At 47.3% G+C, this 23,570-nt stretch overlaps 1 protein-coding gene across 1 annotated transcript; it reads left to right on the top strand.

Moving 5' to 3' along the window:
* The first annotated feature begins 1,220 nt into the window (after window positions 1–1,220).
* On the top strand, window positions 1,221–21,776 carry TRIM35 (tripartite motif containing 35). The gene is made up of 6 exons (XM_019715447.3): window positions 1,221–1,759; window positions 11,390–11,485; window positions 13,956–14,186; window positions 16,347–16,369; window positions 17,182–17,300; window positions 18,686–21,776. Exons 1-6 carry the CDS (start codon window positions 1,307–1,309, stop codon window positions 19,261–19,263), a joined length of 1,500 nt encoding a protein of 499 aa, XP_019571006.1. The 5' UTR covers window positions 1,221–1,306; the 3' UTR covers window positions 19,264–21,776.
* Window positions 21,777–23,570: the final 1,794 nt, after the last annotated feature.

Raw genomic sequence — 23,570 nt, 5'->3', positions numbered from 1 at the left:
AAACTGACAAGTTAGCCTGCCACAGTTTCATGAATACGGGTAGATGAGACTCCTAGGCCAGAGACAAAGGGCAGTTTACTGACAGCAATAGCACTAGTCAGAGTATCATTATTTGGGTCAGTTTTCTGAGACTTACGTCCCTCAAGCCCACGGGAAGGCCACGGGAGGTTCCATTATAGTAGAGCTTAAAGACCTGAAGCTGAAACACGAATCTTTTATAATGGAGAGTAAGATTGTCAGAACTTTTTCTGGAGGGAGACATTATTTCTGCCTTCCAAGACTATTTACCATAGAAACATCCTTGGAAAGATATTCCAAAAAAGGCAGTCAATGCCTCAGTTCCATACAGAAACATGACACGTGGGAATTGTCTTCCAATAGAAACCAGGAATGGAAGTGTGTCAGAGGAAAGGAATCCGATAAGTGAATGCTGTAAAGTGATCAAACTGAGGCAGGAATCGGGAGTTGGAGAGATTCAGGCCTGTTATTCTAGGCAGGAATTCACCCAGGATTCCAGTACCATTAGCTCAATTTTGCAGAACTCCCTAATCTCTGTTTTAGTGAGGACCTGCCTAATGCCAAGAGCACTTCCCATATTTATTTCACTTTAATCCTCACACCTCATGGAGTCAAGACATATTATCGTCATTTTATTGACAAGGAAATAAGAGTTTGAAAAAATGTGACTTGCCCACTTATTTAACCAGGGGACCAGAATTGGGGCTTCCCTCACCTGTTTCCTTCCTACTCCACGGGGCAGGAATAAGACTGGCCAAAATTAAGTAAACAACTAATGCAAGAGTGGGCACAGATCTGTGAGAAAACACTATAAACTCTAAGTGGTGAAAACACTACCGGCACTGTGAGGCCCAGATTGTACTTCGGAACCAGGAAGTGGGGAGCTCTCCCTTCTCCTACTTCGCGGGTCTGACATTTCTGGGGCTTGGTTAAGGAAAAGGTTCCTAGTCTCCATTTCCCATTTCAAATCGGAAGTAGGATTCCTGTGACACGGACGCCCTACAGCATGGCTGGGGAGCTTCTTCCTCGCTAAGCCTCGCTGCCCAGCCTGGGACTGGAGGGGACCACTGAGCAGAGGGACCCGCCCGGCTCTTTCGGGTTTTCCAGCGCAGACCGGAAATGGGGCGGAGCCTCCCGAGCGCGGCCCTGCGATTGGTCCGCGCCGCTGTCCTTCCGCGCGCGGAGAGGAAGGGGCTGGGCGCTGCTCAGCCCCGGGTCCCGTGAGTCGCCAGGCGGGTAGGAGGGGCCGCAGCGAAAGTTGTGGGCGCTAGAGCTGGCGGCCGGTATTATGGAGCCAGGCCCCGCTCTGTCCCCCGGCCCCGCTCTGTCCCCCGGCCCGTCCGGCTCCTTCAAGGAGGAGCTGCTCTGCGCCGTCTGCTACGACCCCTTCCGCGACGCCGTGACTCTGCGCTGCGGCCACAACTTCTGCCGCGGGTGTGTGACTCGCTGCTGGGAGATGCAGGTGGCGCCCACCTGCCCGGTGTGCAAGGACCGCGCGACCCCCGCCGACCTGCGCACCAACCACACCCTGAACAACCTGGTGGAGAAGCTGCTGCGCGAGGAGGCCGAAGGCGCGCGCTGGACGGGCCACCGCTCCCCGCGCCTCTGCCGCCTGCACCGCGGCCAGTTCAACCTTTTCTGCCTCGACGACAAGGAGCTGCTGTGCTGCTCGTGCCAGGCCGACCCCCGGCACCAGGGGCACCGCGTGCAGCCAGTGAAGGACACTGCCCACGACTTTCGGGTAAGTCCGGCAGTGTGAGGGAGGTGGCCCAGCGCGCACGTGGTGGCCGAGTCAGGATTGGACCCCAGCACCCCTGACCCCGCTGTTCCCGCCACTCCAGCCTGCTAGAGCTGAGTGTGCTCAGACCCACCCCTCTTCCTGCCGCCAGCTTGCTGGTGTCACTTCAGGACCCCAGCTCTATGACTCTGGTAACCTATAGAGGCTGCCGTCTTCATCGAGGCCGGCCCAGGAGGCCTGAGATGGGAAAAGAGCGAATGTAAACAGTAAACAGGAAGTGTGTGAACTGGGGTTACAGGATGTTGTCAAGATAGCCCCACCCCATTCGGAAGAGCTGAGGCCATGCACCCTTTCTGCCAGCAGTGTGTGGCCCATAGGTCTTTGAGCGCAGGTATGGGTAACGCCCAGGAACCCTGGAGCTGGGCACATTCAGGTTAGAGGAGCGGGAGCCCAAGGCCTGGCCATGGATGTGGAGCCTTGCCGTCCCCCCAAACTGGTCACCTGCTTCCCCAGCTGGCCCATGTATTGTGTAGCTGTGGGAACACCTCTGGCCCTGGCCAACTGGCTTATTCTGGATCACTCTCTCAGCATCCCAATACCTAGAGTTCCAGTGGCAGTAAATAAAGTAAGGAGCAACTTACAGGGCAAAACTAACATGGGGAATTTTTGGTATAAGAAGGAAAAATGATCAGAAAATAAGAATTAACCAACTCAGGAGTTTTAAAATTTTTTGACCTTAGCCATTGTGATCCAGCACACTGATGTATGTATCAGTTAAAACAAAAGTTCTGTGTCTGTTATACTCTGGAATTTTCTTTGTTGTATTTTTGTTTGTTTTGTTTTTTAAATTGTGCAGGGTGTGAAACATTAATTTATTTCATCACCTACTACTAATACATGAGTTAGATCCACAGTTTGGAGAACACCTGTTAGGCAGTAGAAAGCTGCATATATTGAAAGGAGATGCTATAAGAACTCCCCCAATGTCTGGTCTTCAGACACTGCTTTAGTTTGTTTTAATGCCTTTCTTAAGAAGTATCAGAAGTTGATTACAGTTCCATAAACATTTTGAAAAATTCAAGTGCGTAATGTCATCATGCACATTTGAACACCAGTGTAGCTTGCCAAAGGGATAACCCTTAACTCCTGTCACCTTATTTAACAGTGGTCCTCAACAATGCTTTTTCCCATTTCCACTGGCAGAAGTGCCAGGTCCTGATTTGGGGCAACTAAAGTAAGCGCTGGGCATTCTGGGGACTGGGGTCGAGGCAGAGGGGCACCATAGATCAAGCCATGACTAGTCACCATGGGACTGGCAGAGGTACAGATCAGGAAGAGGGTCAGGGGTGAAGGCAACGACACAAAGGCAGATCCCCAAGGTCTGGGCGAAGCCAGGGTTCAAGATCAGTGAGCCAGGTGCCAGGAAGTACATATGACAACTTTCTGTTTATTCAGCAGATGCTTTATACTAAGCCCTGGGCAAACTGCAGGACATGAGATAAACAATAATTTATACCTTCAAGTTGCTTCAAGCAGAGCCCACAGGGATGAGGAGATGTTAGCCAGGTGAAGGGGGGGTGAGGGAGGGTATTTCAGGCTGGGGCAGTGTCATCTATGAGTGTTGGGAAGCGGGGAGGCCTGACTTTCTGGGCCCAAAGAGAATTTCAGGGTAGTCAGAATGAGGCTTGAGACACACAAGGAGCCAGGAGGATTCGAGGCTTGGCTTTTATCCTAAATAGTATAGGAAGCAGTGAGAGGGTTTTCATCACAGGCATGATTCCGTCAAATGGGCGCTCAGGGCAACGTCTGAGCACTTAGGGAGTCTAGGCCTGAGATCTCAGGTGAATGCAAGCCGAGGGTGCTCAGTCTGATACGGGGTGGAGATCATGTGTGTGTTGGAGGGTCCATTGTGTTCCAGGGCCTCTTCCGGGGGCTGAGGCCAGTGAGACAGAGCCCTCGCCCCATGGAGTCACACTGCAGTGGGGCAAGTCAGACAGTAAGTAGAAAAGTTGTAGTTCTAGATGACTGGAGTAGGTGGTGGTTGTGGGGGACGATATCGGGAGGCAGGAGAGGTGAGAAGGCGCCGAAGGGCCTTTGTGTGACATGGGGAGCCCTGAAAGCGTTTAAATAGGGATTTTGTGATAAAATGTGCGCTTTAGAAAGATCACTTTGGCAGCCATATGGAGAATTCAGCAAAACGAATAATCATAGCAACCAACACTTTTTGAGCACTTAACTATGTGTCAGGTACTCTTAAGTATTTATGTCAACAAACTTAACCCTCACAGAAACTCTATGAGGTTACGTATCAGTTTCCTGTTGCTGTAATACATTCCACAAACATTGTGTTTAACACAGCCCAGATTTATTGTAAGTCTGGAGGTCAGAAGTCCTAACACCAAGGTGTTGGCAGAGCTACATGCCTTTTGGAGGCTTATTTCCTTGCTTTGTCCAGCTTTTCGAGGCCTCTTCCTCCATATTTAAAGCACATCATTCCAACTTCTGATTCTGTCATCCCACTGCCTTCTCTGACTAACTCTACTACCTCCCTCTTAAAAGGACCCTTGTGTTTACATGGGGCCCACCCAGACAATCCAGGGTAATCGCCCCATCTTAAAACCTGTAATTGACTCACAGCTACAGAGTCCCTTTTGCCGTAAGGTAACATACTCATAGGTTTAGGAATTAGGGCATGGACATCTTTGGGGGACCATTCTTCAGCTTGCTATAGGTAGGTGTCTTCTCCCCATATTATAGACAGTGACACTGAGTCTCAGAGAAGTTAGGTGATCCATTCAGAGTCACAGAGCAGGTACTATAGAGTTCACCTGAGGCCTTGTTCAGCTCCTGCTCTGGTCATGGACTTTGAGGTTCTTCTCTGGCCCCAGGGTAAAACGTTCCCTGCTGGTCCCATGTTCCAGGAGCTGTGCTGGCAACTGATTGTGTGTGTGGAGGGGGCGGGGGGTTACTTAGAGGCTTCAGTGTCTGCTGGGCACAGGGAGTCGTTTCTGGGAAAGGGATTTTGCAGCAACCCAGAGACGCGCTGGATGAGGGATGAGGTCATCCAGGACAGATCCTGAAGGGCCCTAAAGGGCATGTTAAAGATTTGGAATTTTGTCCTATGTGCCGTGGGGCACGGAGGCAAGGACTGATGAGATTTCAGAACCTGGTCTAAGTGTTTAAACCAGAGCTTTCAAGTGCATCTTGGCTCTTGAAGGGATATTAGGAAATCCTCTAGTGTAGTGTTTCTCAAACTTGAACACTGTACACATTCTTCTTAAAGGGAAAAATATTCCAACAGTATGTCTTAAACTGTCTTACCACGTTCCTTACATACAAGCTCAAAAATTAATGTAAATTCCTCTTGCTTACGCCACAGATAGGCAATAAAACGAAAAGAAGTTTCCAGATTAAGTACAAATTAAATTCAAATCAGTATAGTTCTAGTGAAAATAGTATGTCATTACGGGATCTCATTTTGCTGGAACAGAAGCATTGTTCCTGGGTGGCTGTGAGCTTCTCACAGTGCTTGTGAGACCCTTTCACCCTGTTCCAAGTGATGGCTTGATTCGCCAGCCAAAATTTCCCTGTTTGATGAACTGTGACACTTTTCCTGGGCTGTGACTCGCCTTCGTTTGGGTCTAGCACATCCCTCACCTGTGAAGTGTATTTCTGTTCTTTCCTTATTAAGCCAGGACAATGAACGTAGTGTAGCCTGATGTCAGACACGCTGTTAGGAAAATACAAATAGTGGTACTGACGTTGTGGGGACCGCAAGCATGTGTCAGCACTGTTTATAAGGTGACTCACAATAGCCTTATTTTGGGGGGGGTTGGGGGGGTTCTGTTTGCTTGGTTTTTTTGGTTATCACTGAATGAAAACACTAGTTAAAAACACTCCTGGGGAACTTGGCAAATCCCCCAAATACACAGACCCAGAGCTGTAGGGGACTGCAAGGAGATGATTACATTTGACTAATGAGAAAATCGGAAACTTGGAGAAATACAGCCACTCGCGCCAGTCACAGGGAATGAAAGGAGAACACCTGGGATTAGAACTCGGGTCTCCTGACTCCCAGTCTAGCGGCTGCTCTGGCTTCTATCTCCAAAGGAACCCTGCCCTGAACCCGCACCAAGCACCAGGCCTCTGAATTGCCTTGTGGAGACCCCTTTCTTACATGGGACTGACGTGAGGGCCGTCTTCTGCCCTCCAGCCTCTTCTGCCCCTTCCAGGCACCTCTTACATCCTTCCCCCTTCCAGTTCTTCCCCCCTGTGTGCTAACTACTCACCCCCATCCCAGGTGCCCCCTTATGGGTCAGGCCCTACCAGATCCAGGTGGCTGGAGGATGTTCATTGTCTGCTTGGCAAAGCATGTGCCCAGGACGGGATAGGGTTTACTGAACGCTCCTCCTGAAGGCTCCTAAGTTATGGGGCGCAGCAGTAGGCAGTAGACACCTGCTTCTTAAGGAGGGCTGAGCACCAAGGGGAAAGGAAGCACGGGGACACTGGATTGGAGTTAGATAAGAAAGGGATCTGGACGAGATCAAGTTGTCTCAGATGCGTTTATGCTGCCCGTTTAGGATAAGCCTTTGGGGAAGGGAGGTGGTCAGTGAAATGGGTGAAGGTGGCCAAAAGGTACAAACTCCCAGTTATAAAATAAATAAGTCATGGAGATGGAATGTACAGCATGGCGACTGTGGTTAATAATCCTGCGTTGCATATTTGAAAGTTGCTAAGAAAATAAACTTTAAAAATTCTTATCACAAGAAAAAAAGTTTGTAACTTTATGGTGATGAACATGAACTAGAGTTATTGTGGTGATCATTTCATAATATAAGCAAATATTGAATCATTATGTTCTACACCTGAAATTAATATAGTGTTATGTGTCAGTTACATCTCAGTTAAAAAAAGGAACCTGGAAAGTAACCAGTAGGAGAGGTAAGCTACCTGGCACTAACAAGAGTCAACACAGGCCTGGTACCCTGTCACGAACACTTGACATGGGTTGACTTGTATCCTCACTGCTGTGCTCGGTGGTGTTCTCATCCCCGAGGAGCAAAGAAGTCGAGGAACTTGGTCAAGATCACCAGCTACTAAGTGGGAGTGCGGGGATTTGAACCTGGGCGGCCAGGCACCAAACTTCTTAGCTGCGCAAAATCTGCCTGAAATTAAATGTTTGACGTCTATAGGGAGAAAAGATACGCACTAGAGACAGATGTGAGGAAACCCTGGTGATGGTCCAGGTTAGCACGGACACAGAAAACCACACTCTTCATTTCCATGGTGAGATCTGAGACACCGTAGGAACTTTCATGCCTTCATCTGAAGGTGAGGAGCCTGGCAGCCACAGAGAGAGAAGGGGCTTTTTACAAAGGTCTCACCAGTGGTTAGTGACAAAAACAAGGGTCCAAATCAGTCTCCTAACGATGTGGCGTAGTGGAGACAACATGGACTTTCAGTGCATTCATTGACTGGGAAAGTAGTGAGCTGAGCATCTACTTTGTGCTAAGACCTGGGGATATGCAGTGGGCAAAACAGTCTCTACCCCTGCACAGCAAGCCTTCACTCCTGCAAAGGTTTATTGAGCTTGACTGTGGTAGGTGAGAGGACCCGGGTGTTCGGACCTGCCCCCAGGAAGCCTTCAGCCTTTCCAGGAAAGTGAGGCAATTATCCAGGGTCGTAAGTGGGGGGGCAGAGGTGTACTGGGGGGCTGTGAGAGAGTGCTGGGAGGTGCACCTGACCTCTCCTGGGAGATAAGCTGGCTTCCTGGAAGAAATGAAGGGGCTGGAGCTGAGTTTTCAAGGCCATGTTGGGATAGTTTGGTAACACAGGCAGGGATCAGTCAGAGGCAGCATATGTAAGGCCGGAGAAGAGGGAAAACCCAAGAAGCCGGCATCCCTGGCTTCAGACACGGCTAGTACTTGCAAGGGTGCTATGACTATTTTGGAAAAGGACATGTATTCTTTCTCTTACCCACACCCTTCCCGCTTTGTGTTATGCCACATAGCACCTGTGTGAACGGATATTTTGGGTAAAATAATTTTGTAAAATCCTTAGGGTATTAAATATGCTATAGAAATTTGCTGTGTCAGGAATCAAATTGTAATTTTAAAGAAACTGTAGATTATATAATCACATTCTGACTCCTTCAGTGTAAATAAAAGCTTCATATTTTATGTGTGTGCCTAATAAATAATCTCAGATGTTACAATTTGATGCCAAAATCAGAGCTCATTTGCTCCTTTGGGCTTGGGGCCTGGGTGATATTCCAGATGTGTCATGGGCCACGTAGCTCCACCCAGGGCAGTGATGTCCCGTATTAGTTAGTCCTGACTGAGCTTCATACTATGGTCCAGACCTCACTAGTGACCCTGCAGCCTCTGCTCATTCAGGCACTCCTTGGGCTACCTGCTGGCATTATGTCCCTGAATGGTGGGTCCGATTGGGATACAAATACGCTTAGTGTTAAAATTAGAATATCAGAAGCCAACATAAAAAGTATGTTGTTTAGATTCATTTGAATTCACACTTTTTAATGTAGTATTTTCTAGGTTAACCACTAAATGCAGAAAGAAAACAAGTGAAATAAAAAATGCATAGTAAATTTAAAAAAGACACAAAAGGACAGAAAAAGATATTGACCAAGCCGGACAAATAGCACAGAACAAGAATGTAAGTTTAAATGCAAATATACTGGTAATTATGTTAAATACTCCAGTCCAGTGACAAAAGTTGTCAGATGGGATAAGAAAGAAAAACCAATGCTGTGCCACTTAAATATGATCATGTCCATAGGTAAAAAAAAAAAAAAAAAAAAAATACGTTTGATAAAATTCAAGATCCTTTTGGGATGAAGTGAAAAAAAACCCAGCAAACTAGGAATGGAAGGAACTTCCTTAATCTGATTAAGGGCATCGAAAAAACTTCACAAGCAAATAACCATATTTAATGGTGACACATTGAAAGCTTTCTTATCGAGATGAGGAAAAAGACAGGAATGCACATTATGACCTATTCAGTCTTGTACTGGAAAGCCTAGCTAATAAAGCAAGTCAGGAATCATAAATAAAAGGTATAAGATTTGGAAAGAGGGAAACAACGCTGTGGTTAAGAGTATGACCTTTAGAATTGGACAGTTCTGAGTACAAATCCTGGTTCAGTGACTGTCTGTAATTCTGACGAGTTACTTAACTCCTCGGAGCCTTATTTTCTCCTCTGTATGATAGAAACACGTTCCTTGCAGGAATGTAAGACTTACATAGAACAATGTTTGTAAAGTGCTTAATTAGTGCCTTGTTCAGAGTACATGCTCAGTAATAACTGCTTGCTAGTAGTAATATAGTCATTGGTTGATCACACCAGCTGACATCTCAGAGAATGGCCATTTTAGGATGGTCTTTGCTGAATTAAACCAGAACTCTCTAAGTGATTGAAAAGTTTGGGAAGGACAAGGGACCGTCACCCCCCACCTATTTATCTTCATAACTCCCTAACTGTCAAGGTGGAAGGGCAGAGGGTCTGGTCTGGCTGTGTTGTGTTGGGGCCAGCACACCCCTGGGTAATGCATGTAGGCAGTTGCTTCACTATCATTCACACTTACTTGGCAAATCAAAGGATTGTCCTTTTGGACTTTATTAAATAACTTTGTAACAAAATACCTCATCCCACAAAATAAAACGCTAGGATGATATTTCAGGAGTCTTGTGGGACGCTCATACTGATGTTGTTTTGCTATTTAGGAGACACACCTTAAAGATGACACACTACAGAAAACAATGTTTTTTTAAAAATCTGTTAAATATTCTCAAGAAGAACATAAAAATGACCAGAATGAGTAGAAAACAAAACCTGCAGAAAATGAAATCAGTCGTGATGTTCTTTTCTGTGATATATCGGTTAAAAGAAAGGGCTATGGGAGCAGGACACGTGGGCTAGTAGTTAATCTGTCGCAACAAATTACCCTGACACGTAGTAGCTTAAAACCAAAAACGTCTATTATCTCATGGTTTCTGTGCATCAGGAATCTGGGCATGACTTAGCTGAGTGCCTCTGCCCCAGGGTCTCTCCCTGCTGCCATCACGGTGTCACTGGGCTGCAGTCTCAGCTGAAGGCTCAGGTAGGCCACATCCTCATTTGGGCTTGCTCAGGTGGCTGCTGGCAGGGTTCAGGTCCTCGCGGACTGGTGGTGGGATGCCACCCTCAGTTCTGAGCCCCACAGGCTACATCAAATAAGAGGCCAAGAAATGGTATGTGCACAGGCTTTCTGTCACCTCATCTCAGAAGTGACATCCCATCACTTTTGCCAAATTCAACTGGTTAGAAGCAAGTCACGAGGTGCAGTTCCCAAGGCAGGGCATTTCACCGAGGCGTGACTACTAGGAGGTGGGGGTCACGGGGACCTTTGGAGAGGCTGCCTTTTTCATTCTGCCCTCTGGCCCCCCCGTGATCCGTGTCCCTCCCACATGCAGAATACACTCATCCTCTGTTATGATGCACATGCATCTCACAACAGCATCAGCTCAAAATCCAGAATCTCATCATCTAAATCAGGTCCAGGTGGGGATAAGGCTTTTGAGGACAAGTCTCTATTGTCTATTGGTGCATAACAGATCATCCCCCCAAATTTGGCAGCTTAAAACAACAAACTTACCTCACAGGGGAGAGGGATCACTGGGGGCCATCCTAGAGGCTGCCTGCCACCACTGTCTAGGTTCACATTGTTCCTCCACCAGGTACTAGCTGTGTGCCCTAGTCAGTCCCCTTTCTGTGCTTCAGTGTTTTTCATGTGTAATATGGGGCTAATGATATTACTTACCTAATAGGGCTCATGTGATGATTAAGGGACATAATTTGTAAAGTAAGGCAGTCCCTGGCCAATAGTGAATGCTCAGAATGTAGAGAGGACAGGATAACGATGGAGAGAAAATGCTAGGCCTTGGATACAAAAGGCGGGAATTCAACCTAAAACTACTCCCGGTTCTTCAAGGAGACCAAGGAGATCAGAGCCGTGGTTAAAGTTTAGAAAATAACAACCACTAAAGAAAAGGTATTTGGATCTGCTGATTAATGTGTTTCACATAATCCAAGCGCTGTTAGAATACTGGGATACCATCAGGCTGTGGGGAGACACGTAGTTTAGATAAGGCCCCATGGGAATAACGGGATGAACCCCGTAATCATGCCCGTTGGTTAGTGACTTCAGGCGAGTCCAGTATAGAAAGTTGCAAAAAGGAGGCTGGGAGCACATCGGCTTTGCAGGTATATGCAGCTCAGGATTCATGGACCGCCTTAGGCCTGAGCAGGATGTCCCTCTATGCTGTACTGTGACAAACTTGAAAGGGAACAGGTCCCTCAAACTCCTGAGCCCTGTCTCCCCATCTGTAGCAGGTATAAAACGGAGTTGCTGGGTTGTGATATCTGAGGGCCCTTTATGCTGTAAATGTCAGGTTCAAAGTCAGGGCTGTACTTACCTTCTAGCTGTGCCCTGCAGTGTATGGCAGATCTGGTTCAATAATTGTGATTGAGTTACACCCTTGTAGAAGTGGCATTCCAGTTGTAAATGTGTCATCCTCCCTGCCTGACCTCTAGCCCTAACCTGCCTCCTTGCCTCCCTTTCCTTCCTCCTATCAGGCCAAGTGCAGGAACATGGAGCACGCACTGCGGGAGAAAGCCAAGGCCTTCTGGGCCATGAGGCGCTCCTACGAGGCCATCGCCAAGCACAATCAGGTGAGTGAGTGCTCAGACTGAGTGGGAGACCGGGGGCACCCAGCGCCCTGGGGTAGGAGAGGGCCAGCCGGCTTTGGCTGTGGCTGTTGACACAGCATCGGCCTTCCTTAGCCCTGATAGCACAGCCATGCCCTTGGACATTGATTGTGGCTGCGCTGCCATGGCCTATTTAAGTACCTGGGCATGGCCACGCCAGCAGCCATGGGCCACCTGCGCCACCGGCACCAAGATTTCAGACTAACTTCAGTATGTGTGGCACTTCTCCATCTTCCTGGGTGCTCACGCCAGTGATGACCTGGGGCTCATTAAATTGTTCCTCTTTCCACTTCATCGCCACATCCACTCTGTCAGAATCCCGTCCCCTCTATCTCCAAAATACATCATGTCCACCCAACACTCCATTTCCACTGCCACCGTCCTGGTCCAGGACCCCACTGCTTCTCACCTGGCCTCCTACCAGGGCCCCACTCTTGTTCTGGACTCCACTCTTTATGGAGTGGACTGATCTTTTAGAAAAATACATCGATCGTGTCACTCCTCTGTTTAAAACTGTCCAGTGGCTTCCATGACACACACAATGCAACCCAGACTCCTTACCGTGGCCTCTGAGGCCCTCATCTCACACCTACTGGTACCTGCCCCTCACTTCACCTCCTCCCAGGCTGTGCCCCTCTGCTCCAGCCACACTGGCCTTCTTTCTGCCCCTTAAATGAGCTAAGTCTTCCCTCCAGATCCTCCCATGCTCAGTGTCTTGTTATTAAAATCTCAGCTCAAATTAAGAGAAAGGTCCCTGATCACCATACCCAAAGTAGGCCTCCCCTTTTACTTATAGCTCCATTTTATTTTCTCCATAATACTCCATTACCTATAATTAACTTTTTTGTTTTCTTTTTTTTTCATCTTCTTCCATTGGAATATAATGGAAGCAGGGCACACTAGTAATTAAAAGAATTCTTGACACAATAGGTGACCGATAAATGTTTGCTAGTTGAATGAATGAATTGGCTCCCCTCTTTCCCCAATGTCTGTTATCTTATGACTTGGCACCCTCTTTTCATCTGAGTCCTGTGTGGAGTGGCAGCCTGGTTTCTGACTGGTGTTCCTGGCCTTGCTCCATCACTTCCTGCCTCAGCTAAGACACACCTGACTCTGCTGCCTGGCCCTCCAGTGCCGTGTCCAAGGGAGAGGGTGAGGCTTGGGAAAGAGTCTCATTAACATCTGAGCAAGCACAGAGCTGGTCGAACAGGGAAGAGGGAAGGATTGTAGAGTGTTGGTGGCCAGTGCAGTGACCGTAAAGGAGCCCTGTTTATTTTTTTTAAGGAGGGCACAGCTCACAGTGGCCCATGCGGTGATTGAACCGGCAACCTTGGTGCTACAAGCACCGCGCTCTAACCAACTGAGCTATCTGGCCACCCCGAAGCAGCCCTATTTTCAGATCAAAGCTTGTTCTCCAGGCAGATCCCTCACCACTCCAAGCTAATCCCTCATCTGTGAAAAGAGGTCACTTGCCTCTTACTGGGATTTTTTTTTTTTTTACATGTTCAGATGAGATAATGCATGGGAAGTGTCCAAGAGAGAACTCTTTCAGCATTTCTCATGTCTTACAGATCAGCAAAAAGAGATATTTTTCATTTTTTCAGTGAATCATTTTATATTGTCAGAGCCATACACATTTATTGAATTTTCAATCTGAAGAGATGGGTTCCTAACCTGCCGTTGCTCGAGCACGCATTTCGAGGTGTTTTTCCAGTAGTCATTGTGGACTTGTATTTATGTATGTAATTATTAGTGGTCTCTTTCTTGCCATACAAAAGTTCTTATTTTTATATTAATATGTATTTGGTTATCACTTTCTTTGAGGCCTCTCAGTTTCGTATCTTGGTAAGAAAGGTCTTTCTCACGCCCAAGGTGTGGAATATTTTTCTGTTCTTTGAGTACACTTATAGTTTTGTTTTAACTTTTATAAGGTTTTTGTAGTTATGATTAGGAGTATGCATATTATGAATGGTTCCATTTTAAAATAAATTCTTCCTACTACTCTTTTGGTAAGCCTCTCAATCAGACAAATATGAAATCCTAAGATTGGATGGCATCATTTTTAAGAGTTGTTGCTGTTGGCCCCAATTCATTTCTGTGATTCAGGATGTGTGCTCTTATGCAGCCTACACAAGATACAGAATATAGTATGTTGAGGAGGTTACAGGACTACAGATGCCATGTGTAAGCAGCAATTTCAGTTTTTTAAAAATTAATCAAAACAACATCATTTTGCTGTTTGACTAATGTTCAGCTTGTAAATGTGTGGTAAGGAAGCAGCATCTATATTTTATCCACTTGGGTTCTACACAGTTTCTTTGTAAAGCAGAGTTCCTTTGCTAAAAATCTGAGAATCACTGGGCTAGGTGATGGCTTGAGGTTTCCTCCACGTCTGGTCTGATCCTCTGGGGCTCCCTCCTGCTCTCTCCTGCAGGTGGAGGCTGCCTGGCTGGAAGGGCGAATCCGCCAGGAGTTTGATAAGCTTCGCGAGTTCTTGAGAGTGGAAGAGCAGGCCCTCCTGGATGTCATGGCCGAGGACAGGAGGCAGAAGCAGCTGCAGGCCGAGGAGAAGATGAAACAGCTTGCGGAAGACACGGAGGCTCTAGCCCATGAGATCGAGCGGCTGCAGAAGGAGATGAAGGAAGATGATGTTTCTTTTCTCATGGTGAGGAGCTCACCGTCATTCAGTGCCAGGGACCAGGTAGTCAGGAAACGGTGGGGAGGCGGAGACCAGCGGGACTGGCCAACCCAGTCTTCCCATAGCTTCCAGGCGCTGCGCTAGACTCGCTTACAGACCACAACCTCTGCTTGGGTCAAGAGGCCAAAAAGATTTTAACCAGAGCAGAGTTCCCTGAGGGCCTCTTCATTTCTCTCTGCCTCTCCTTTTCTTCTCCTTCTCCCTCTCCCTTTCTCTTGTACTCAGTCTTGCTCTCTTTTTTTGTTTCTTCTCTCTGTTCCTTCCAAATATAAGGGAGTACATTTTTCATAAACTTTTTATTTTGGATTAATTTTAGATTTGTTTAAAGTTGCAGATCCGTGCAGTGTGCTCCTGTATACCTCTCCATGTAGTTCCTCCCATTGTTAATACCTTACACTGTATTTCCCCCAAAATAAGACCAGGCCTTATATTAATTTTTGCTCCAAAAGACACATTAGAGCTGATTATCTGGCTAGGTCTTATTTTTGGGGAAACACGGTATATATGAAATTCATTAAGATATAATTCACCCATTTAAAATGTACAATTCAGTGTTTTTAGTATATCACAGTCATCACAGTCAATTTTAGAACATTTTCATCTTTACAAACAGAAACCTTTTAGCTCTTATACACTCAACCGCACCAGCCCTCAGGAATCACTAATCTGCTTTCTGTCTCTATAGATTTGCCTATTCAGGACATTTCATATAATGGAATTATACAATATGTAGCCTCTTGTGACTTACCATAATGTTTTGAAACTTCATGTCGTAGTGTATATCAGTACATGGCTTAATAATATTCCGTTGTATTCCGTTGAATGTATGCAGACTACATTTTCCTTATCCACTCATCAATTAATGAACATTTGGGTTGTTTACACATTTTAGCTATTACGAATAATATTGCCATAAACATTTGTGTACATATTTTTGTGTGGACACATGTTCTCAGTTCTCCTGGGTATGTACCGAGGAGTAGATATGATGGATCACATGGTAATTCTAGGTTTAACCATTTGAGGAACTGCCAGGCTGTTTTCCAAGAGACTGCACCATTTTACATTTCCACTAGTAGTGTATGAGGATTGTAGTTTCTCTATAGCCTCGCCTTGTCTTTTTTTTTATTATTATTATTATAGCCATATTAATGGGTGTGAAGTGGTATCTCATTGTGGTTTTGATTTGCATTTCCCTCATAGCTAATGATGTTGAGCATCTTTTCATGTGCTTGTTGGCCATTTGTATATCTTTGAGGGAATGTACATTCAAGTCCTTTGGCCATTTTAAAAATTGGGTTGCTTGTCTTGTTGAATTGTAAGATTTTTTATGTATTTTGGATACTAGACCTTTATCAGCAACATGATTTATAAATTTTTTTCCTATATTCTGTGAGTTATCTTTTCACTTTCTTGATGACATCCTTTGATGGACAAAAGTTTTTCATTTTAATGAAATCCTGTTTATCTGTGTTTTCTTTTGCTGCTTGTGCTTTTGGTGTCATACCTAAGAAACCATAGACTAATCCAAGGTCATGAGTTTTATAGTTTTATCTCTACATTTAAGTCTTTGATCCTTTTTGAGTTCCTTTTTGTATATGGTGCAAGGTAGGAATCCAGTGTCATTCTTTTCATGTGGATATCCAGTTGTCCCAGCACCATTTGTTGAAGACCAGTCTTTTCCCATTGAATGTCCTTGGCACCCTTGTTGATAACCAGTTGACAGTAAATATGAGGGTTTATTTCTAGACCTTCAATGTTCATTGATCCATATGTTTGTCCCTATATTAGTACCACACTGTCGTATTTACTGTTGCTTGTAATAAGTTTGGAAATGGGGAAACGTGAGCCACCAACTTTGTTCTTTTCCAAGGTTGTTTTGGCTATTCTGGATCCCTTGAATTTCCATATGAATTATAGGATCAGCTCATCAGTTTTTGCAAAGAAAGCAGCTGGAATTTTGATAGGAATTGCATTGAGTCTGTAGATCACTTAAGGGGGTATGGCCATCTCAACACTATTAGGTCTTCTGATCCATGAACATGGGATACATGGCTCCTTTTAAGGTCAGAAATGTGTTTTGTCTGTGTCTATGTTTGTGTCTCTGATTTTTTTTTTCTCTTTCAGAAACATAAGAGCCGAAAGCGCCGGTAAGTTGCCAAGGCTGATGGAGGGGAGGGAAAGAGCAGGCAGAAATACCAGGGGTGCAAACTCCAGTGGCTCCAGGGCCAGGCAGGTAATGAAGCCAGCTGGGTATAATACAGAGGGAGCGATGGGGACTGGCCAGGTGGAGAGAGCCCTCTTTCAAGGCATCCCATTGATGCAATGTTGTTTTCCTGAGTCTGGAGAGAGAGTGTGCCATCCTGCATATGGCTGATAGTTCTCGGTGGGTTACCCCAACATTTTGGCTTGTTTTTGACTCATCCCGCTCCTTCTGAGAGCCTCGGGATATATACTGGTTTGTGTTGATGGTTGTTGGGTTTTTCAGGGATGGATAAGAAGAACTGTGTCCCAGTCAGAGCTGCACAAAGACGGAAGAGAGTGCTTTGGGCAGTAGCGAGTTCCCTGTCACTGGAGGTGTTCAAACAAAGGCCAGTGACACCTTCAGGCTGTTGGACTGGAGGACCCTTAAGGTTCCTTCCGACTCAGATATCCCGTGTGCAGATGTGTAAGTGTGGTTTCTGCCCACAAGGATGGGAAGCATGTCTGAGAACCTCCTGTTTATATTATCCCCACTAGGGGAGGGTGAGCCCGAGTACTGAATCCCGAAGGGGTAGGAGGGGTATTGATTCCTGCCTCTTCTCCCATGAGAGCCCAGTCTGGGTTTGTCTTGGGTAAGGGGCCAGGGAATTTAGGTCTGAGGCAAGGGAACAAGTCCCGTTGTCCGTTAAACCCAGCTGACCCAGTAAGGCCCAGGACGCGTGGCCCTGGTCCTGCCCCCAGGCCAATTCTTCTTCCCTAGCCTCTTCTGCACCATGGAGCCAGAGCCCGTGCAGCCCGGCATGCTCATCGACGTCTGCAAGTACCTGGACTCCCTGCAGTACCGCGTCTGGCGGAAGATGGTCATGTCTGTTGAATCGGGTTAGTGGGGGCACAGGCAGGTGACACAGGCAGGGGGGAGTACTGTATGCGAGGCAGAGCGCCAGCTGAACTCACTTCTCCCAGCCTCCCACCCCACGGGACCTTGTCATCCTTCAACTCATCCCTTTTCCAGCTTCATTCAGACCAGGTCCCCAGAGCCCAGTTCATCCTCCATTCCTTGCTCCACTGATCGAACCCCTCCTGGCAGAACGCCTTCCTCTTTGGGTCCTGACACTTGGTCTCCTTTTCAGAAAGAGAAACTGACTTCCCTCCCTATTCAGAACCATGTTGTGTATATAATGAAAGACCTCTTTAGTCCAGGATCACCTCTCCCAGGGGGATTCCAGCCCATGGGAGTCACTCTGTCATTGTGCTATGGACTGAATGTCTGTGTCCCTCCAAATTCTTATGTGGAAGCCCTAACCCCTAACGACGGTATTTGGAAGCAGGGCCTTTGGGAGGTGATTAGGGTCAGATAAAGTCAAGAGGGTGGGGCCCTATGGTGGGATGAGTGCCCTTAGAAGAGACACAAGGGATCTGGGTTCCTCTCTAGCTCCCTCTTGTGAGGACACAGCAAGAAGGTGGCCATCTGTAAACCAAAAAGGGGGCCATCACCAGAACTGAACCATATTGGTACCCTGACTTCAGACTTCCAGACCCCTGAACTGTGAGAAATAAATTTCTGTGGTTTAAGCCACTCAGTCTATGGTACTTTTCTTATAACTGCCCAAACTGACGGAGACATTGTGATTTTACAGGGAGAAATATCAGTGACCCAGGGAATGTTCCGAGCTTTTCTAAGACAGCCTGGGAATTGTGTGGGCATCAGGCTCGATGTGTATTGGCTTCCTGTGGCTGTCATAACAAAGGACCACAATCTGGATGCCTTAAAATGACAGACATTTATTCTCACAGCTCTGGAGGCTAGAAGTCCAAAATCAAGGTGTCAGCAGGCCACAGACCCTCTGAACCCTATCGGGGAAAACCTGTTTTGCCTCTTCCTAATTTCTGGTGTTTGCCCACAGGCCTTGGCTGGGCTGTGGCACTTTGATTTCCGCCTTTGTGGTCACATGGCCTCCTCTCCCCCCCACCCCCTGTGTCTGTGTGCTCCTTTTGTAGGGACAACAGTCAGTGGATAGAGGGCCCACTCTACTCTTGAGTAGTTACATCTGAAACAAATAAGGTCACCTTCTGAGGTACTGGGGGTTAGGCCTTCCACATAGCTTTTCTCGCTGGCCACATTTCAACCTGTAACACTGCCCCTCAGCCCTTCCCGCACCGGGGTCAGCTGAGATACCTTTGGTCATTGGGGGACTGGGCCATCAGCTGGTGGGGCAGAGGGCAGTATGTGAGAGGGTCGCTGATTTTCCCCCCTCTGCTCTTAGTGCCCTTCAGCTTTGATCCCAATACTGCAGCCGGCTGGCTTTCCGTGTCAGATGACCTCACCAGTGTCACCAACCACGGCTACCGCGTGCTGGTGGAGAACCCAGAGCGCTTCTCCTCGGCGCCCTGCCTGCTAGGCTCGCGCGCCTTCTCCCACGGCTCCCACGCCTGGGAGGTAGACGTGGGGTCCCTGCCCAGCTGGCGCGTGGGCGTGGTGCGCACGCACCAGGACACCAGCGCCGAGGGCCACTCGCACAGCTGCTACCACGACACTCGCTCGGGCTTTTGGTACGTGTGCCGCACACAGGGGGTGGAGGGAGACCACTGCGTGACCTCAGACCCCGCCACGTCGCCCCTGGTCCCCGCCATCCCGCGCCGTCTGCGCGTGGAGCTGGAGTGCGAGGAGGGTGAGCTGTCTTTCTATGACGCCGAGCGCCACTGCCACCTCTACACCTTCCACGCCCGCTTTGGGGAGGTGCGGCCCTACTTCTACCTGGGGGGCACACGAGGGGACGGCCCCCCCGAACCTCTGCGCATCTGCCCCCTGCGCATCACCGTCAAGGAGGAGTTAGATGGCTGAGGCTGGCCCAGGAGCATGCCGGACGCTGTCTGGGTCTTGTGCCGTGTGTTTGCTTTCTTTCTGCCCCGCTTCCTGAAGCCCACGCTGGCTTGGGCACCTCTACCGCCTGCTTTCTTGCCAGGATCTTGCTACTGAACTGTCTGGTCCTTCTCCATGGCTCCAGGCCCCAAGCCTCCCTCTTGATTTTTGGTTCCTTCTCTACCCACAGTTGAAAGTCCTTCAGGAGGCATGTTGTGGCCCCGGCTCTCCCCAGAGATGTGAATTTTCTGAATCCTAATTCCAGTATTTTGGGGGATAATGTTTGCCTCTAGAATACGCCTGTTTTAAAATGTAGGTTTTATTTCTATCCAGATATGGTGAGGCCAACAGACCAGGAGACAACTGCCATTGAAAAGAGTTTGTTACTTACAGGTCCCAAGAGGAGGGGCCCTGCTATGGGGGTGGGCACACAGGGAAGCACCAGGTCCCATAGGAGGCAGAGGGAGTGAGGGGAGAGCATGGGTGAGAAACTGTTGTGGTTTTCACAGGAAGGGACAGATGAGACGTGTATGGGGTGGAAAGGTTTACGAATGGCTAGTTTCGCCCTGGGAGGCACAGTTCCCCATGGTCAGTGAGCTCCAGATGCCAGAGTATCAAGAAGACAGAAAACAGTAAGATATTCAGGGCCATGGCCGTGGCTTTGGGACACAACCAAGGCTCAGTGTATCTGTCACTTTAAACCAATATTTTCAAACTGCCTCACAGAGCCTCCCTGGGGCCCCCCAGGGCTAGAGACAAGGCTGCCAGCAGATCAACTCTGATTTATCTATTTACACGTCTGGGATGATTTCCTCTGAAGAGAGGGTTCCAAAGCACTTAAAAAACACAATTTTAAAACCATGGTTTTAGACCCATTCCCTCTCTGGTCCTTAGTTTCCTCATCTGTAAATGAGACAGCAGGACTGGAAGATGTGCTTCTGCTGTGGAGGGAATTCCTCTGGTCACTGTTACAAAGATGCAAGAAGGGAAGGAAGAGGATGCAGTCTGGGGGGGCGGAGAGGGGACACCCAGAGTGAGAAGGGAGGGAGATCCCTGTCTCCTCACCTCATTCTTCCTCTGCTGCCTTTTGTGTTCTCATCCAGATTTCTTCTCCCTCTGCCATGCCTACAGACTAGTACCTCCCCATCTTTTCTTTCTCACGCATGCCTACAGGTAGTTTTTAATGGTCAACTCACCATGTCCCGGGGACAGCGTCGTAAAAGGAAATATTTTCCTGTCGGAGCCATTTCTCATTGGAGGGGGGCACGTTCCTGACCAAGGGCTCACATCCTTTCTCCTGCCTGTGCCCCCTCAGTTCACAGAAACGGACATTTCCAACAGAAATGATCGTCCAAAACTATATATTGATTATAAAGGTGATGTGTATATTGGTAGGGGCCACAGAAGGGTTGTGGTAGGAAGTGCCACTGAGTCAAGGCAACCAGGGTGGGTATGTGAGGATGTCGGCAAACTCACGAGCGGTCGTCTAAAGACAGATTCAGAAAAGCCCAAGGCACTTTGAAACCAAACGTATCTGAGGCCAGTGTGTATGCTCTACAATAAAGTATTTAGCCATCTAATATAATTTCTATAGAATTATCTTGACCTGAAGTTATTTTGTTAGTTACAATAAACTTTTAAAAAGGTTTTTTATTTCCAATTTAGATGTTGGAAGAGTTTCTTTTTTTTTTTTTTTTCTTTAATAGGATAATTTGGATAGCCTGGGCCCCTTTTCACAAAAATGAAAATAGTATTTGAGCTAAAGCCCTCTTTGGCTTGTGACATTTTCCTTTTAGTGTTCTTGAAAGCAAAAGTTCATCCATGTTGTAGCATATATTCGACTTTATTCCTTTTTATTAACAGATAGTATTCTGCTGTATGCATAGACTATGTTTTATTTATCCATTCTTTAGTTGGTGGATATTTAGATCGTTTCCACTTTTTTGGCCATTATGAATAATGCTGCTGTGAACATTGGTGTATAAGTTTTTGTGTGGACATACATTTTCCATTCTGTTGGGTAAATACCTAGGAGTAGATTGGCTGGATTTAACCTTTTGAGGGATTGCCAGGCTGTTTTCCAATATGGGTGTACCATTTTATATTCTTACCAGCAGTGTATGAGGGTTCCAATTGCTCCATATCCTTGTCAGCACTTGTTATTGTCTGTCTTTTAACTTAGCCATGCTCGTTGAGGTAAAGTGGTATCTCTTTATGGTTTCAATTTTTATTTCCCTGATACCTAATGACATTGAGCACCTTTTCATGTGCTTATTTGCCATTTCTATGTCTTTTTAGGAAAACCGACTTCAGATCCTTTACTCATTTTTAATTAGGTTATTTGTATTTTTCATTACTGAGTTTTAAGAGTTCTTTATACTTTGGAGATACAAGTCCCATATCACATTGTATGATTTATAAAAATTTGCTCCTTGTTTGTGAGTTGTCTTTTCACTTTCTTGAGGATGTCCTTTGAAACACAAAAGTTTAATTTTGATGATGTCCAGTTTGTTTATTTTGTCTTTTGTTGCTTGTGTATCCCAGACCTGTCACCTTTGCCACTGCTTTTAAGCCCATATATTCCAAGTTCTGGATTTTGGCTTGGTCAGCCGGTGGTTGTCCCGGGGACAGGGAGCCCTAGTCCAAGTGTTCTTTCTTCCATCGAGCCCTGTCCTGCCCTTGTCATCCACTCGCTCATCCCTATTTCACGCTCTGGCTCGTTACTATATCGAGGCTGAAGACAGCAGCCCACCGGGCAGCCTCCCCTTCTCCAGCTTCTCCCATGTTCAGTCCATCCCATGTGCAGCTGCCAGACGCACCAGCCTTCAGTCTCACCTGTCAACCTGAGTGACTCCCACCCCTACCTGCCCAGGTACAGTTAGTTCTCCAGGGCAGTTCAGAGCTCATCTTTCTCCAGCTCTGCCGCTGGACCCAGAGTTCTCTGACTTCTGTCACACACATGCCCCCACCAGCCTTGGCTTCTCATTACCCTTCAGACAGCTGGCTGTTTGAATTGGAATGTTCTGATATCTGTTACTTGGTCGATTCTGGTTATATTGGCCCCACCACTTACGTGCTGTCTCCTTGGGCATACTCTTTACTTTCCTGAGCTCATGGCCCCATCTGTAAAAATTGGGATAAGTCCCACCTCATAAAGGTCTGATGCAGCGTGCCTGCACAGTGCTTGCTGTCCCACGTGAGGACTTCACAATGGCAGCCATTGGAGGCGGGTTGCAGGCACCGAAGCAGATCACGTAAGGTTCCCTCGTTGACCTCCCTGGCTCCCCGTCACTTCCACGTCTGCCACCAGTTATTTTTTGGTCAAAAGTAAGTGTGCATTGGCTCCTGCTGCTTTGCTTCCTCCTGCTTGTGGAGGATGAAGTTGCTCTCAACCGACTTTGAGGATCTGTTCGTTGATCAGAAGAGTGAAAGTCTGATAACCCCATGGGTAGTGGCAGTGTCAGGATCCTCGGCAGAGAGTGACTGTGCCATCCTGGAATTTCCCCAGCTTCTTAGAGTGACATGCAAGAGCCCTGTCCTGCACCCCTACCCACCTGTGCCACCATTCTGTGCAGAGCGCCCAGCCTTCCTGAGCCCCAGGCACACGCACTTCTCAGGAGCTGCCTCTGGTGGCCTCTCTGGCCTGCAGGGTCTGTTGCCTTCCCTTGGTTGCCTTCGGTTGTCCTTGGCTTGGTGGTGCCTTCTGAGACCTGTCCAGGCTGCCTTGGCTGCCACTGCACTTGGGTGGCAGAGCTACCTTTGCTGTCCTCTCTGCACAGAGACTTTCGAGAGCAGGAACCACATCGTCTTCATCTCTGTGCTCCGAGACCCAGCTGTGCTGCTGGGGAGTAACATGATTAGTGATGTGTGCACTGGAGTTCAGAGAAGCTATTCCAGACAGTTCCACAAGAGTGGCAGCATCTTTAGCTGGGAGAAGGAACTCGAAATCCAGTTTCCTGGGTCCAGACACCAACCTTCTCATTTATGAGCTGCCTGGACCTTTCGAACCTCTGCTCGCTCATCTAAAATGAGAATTACAATATCTACCTCAGGCTGTTGTGGGGATTTAAATGAGGTAATTTTGGGGGACAAATGCCATCTATTATACCCTACACGTAGTATAGACTTAATCCATGTTGGCTAATTCTTCAGAAAGTGGGAGGTTGTGAATGCTGACGTTGATTCACATTAATGAAGAATCCCAAAGGCAAGTGAGAAATGTAAGTTATCCATATTGGGAGTGCCCAGATTTCTTGAGATTTTTTAACAAGGATGTATATATAAAACTT

This window comes from Rhinolophus sinicus, chromosome 15 (assembly GCF_057876585.1).
Source record: "Rhinolophus sinicus isolate RSI-liver-muscle chromosome 15, RSI-T2T, whole genome shotgun sequence".
Taxonomy (NCBI): Eukaryota; Metazoa; Chordata; class Mammalia; order Chiroptera; family Rhinolophidae; genus Rhinolophus; species Rhinolophus sinicus.
Note: the sequence above shows the minus strand (reverse complement) of the source record. Positions and strands in the feature narration are given on the sequence as shown.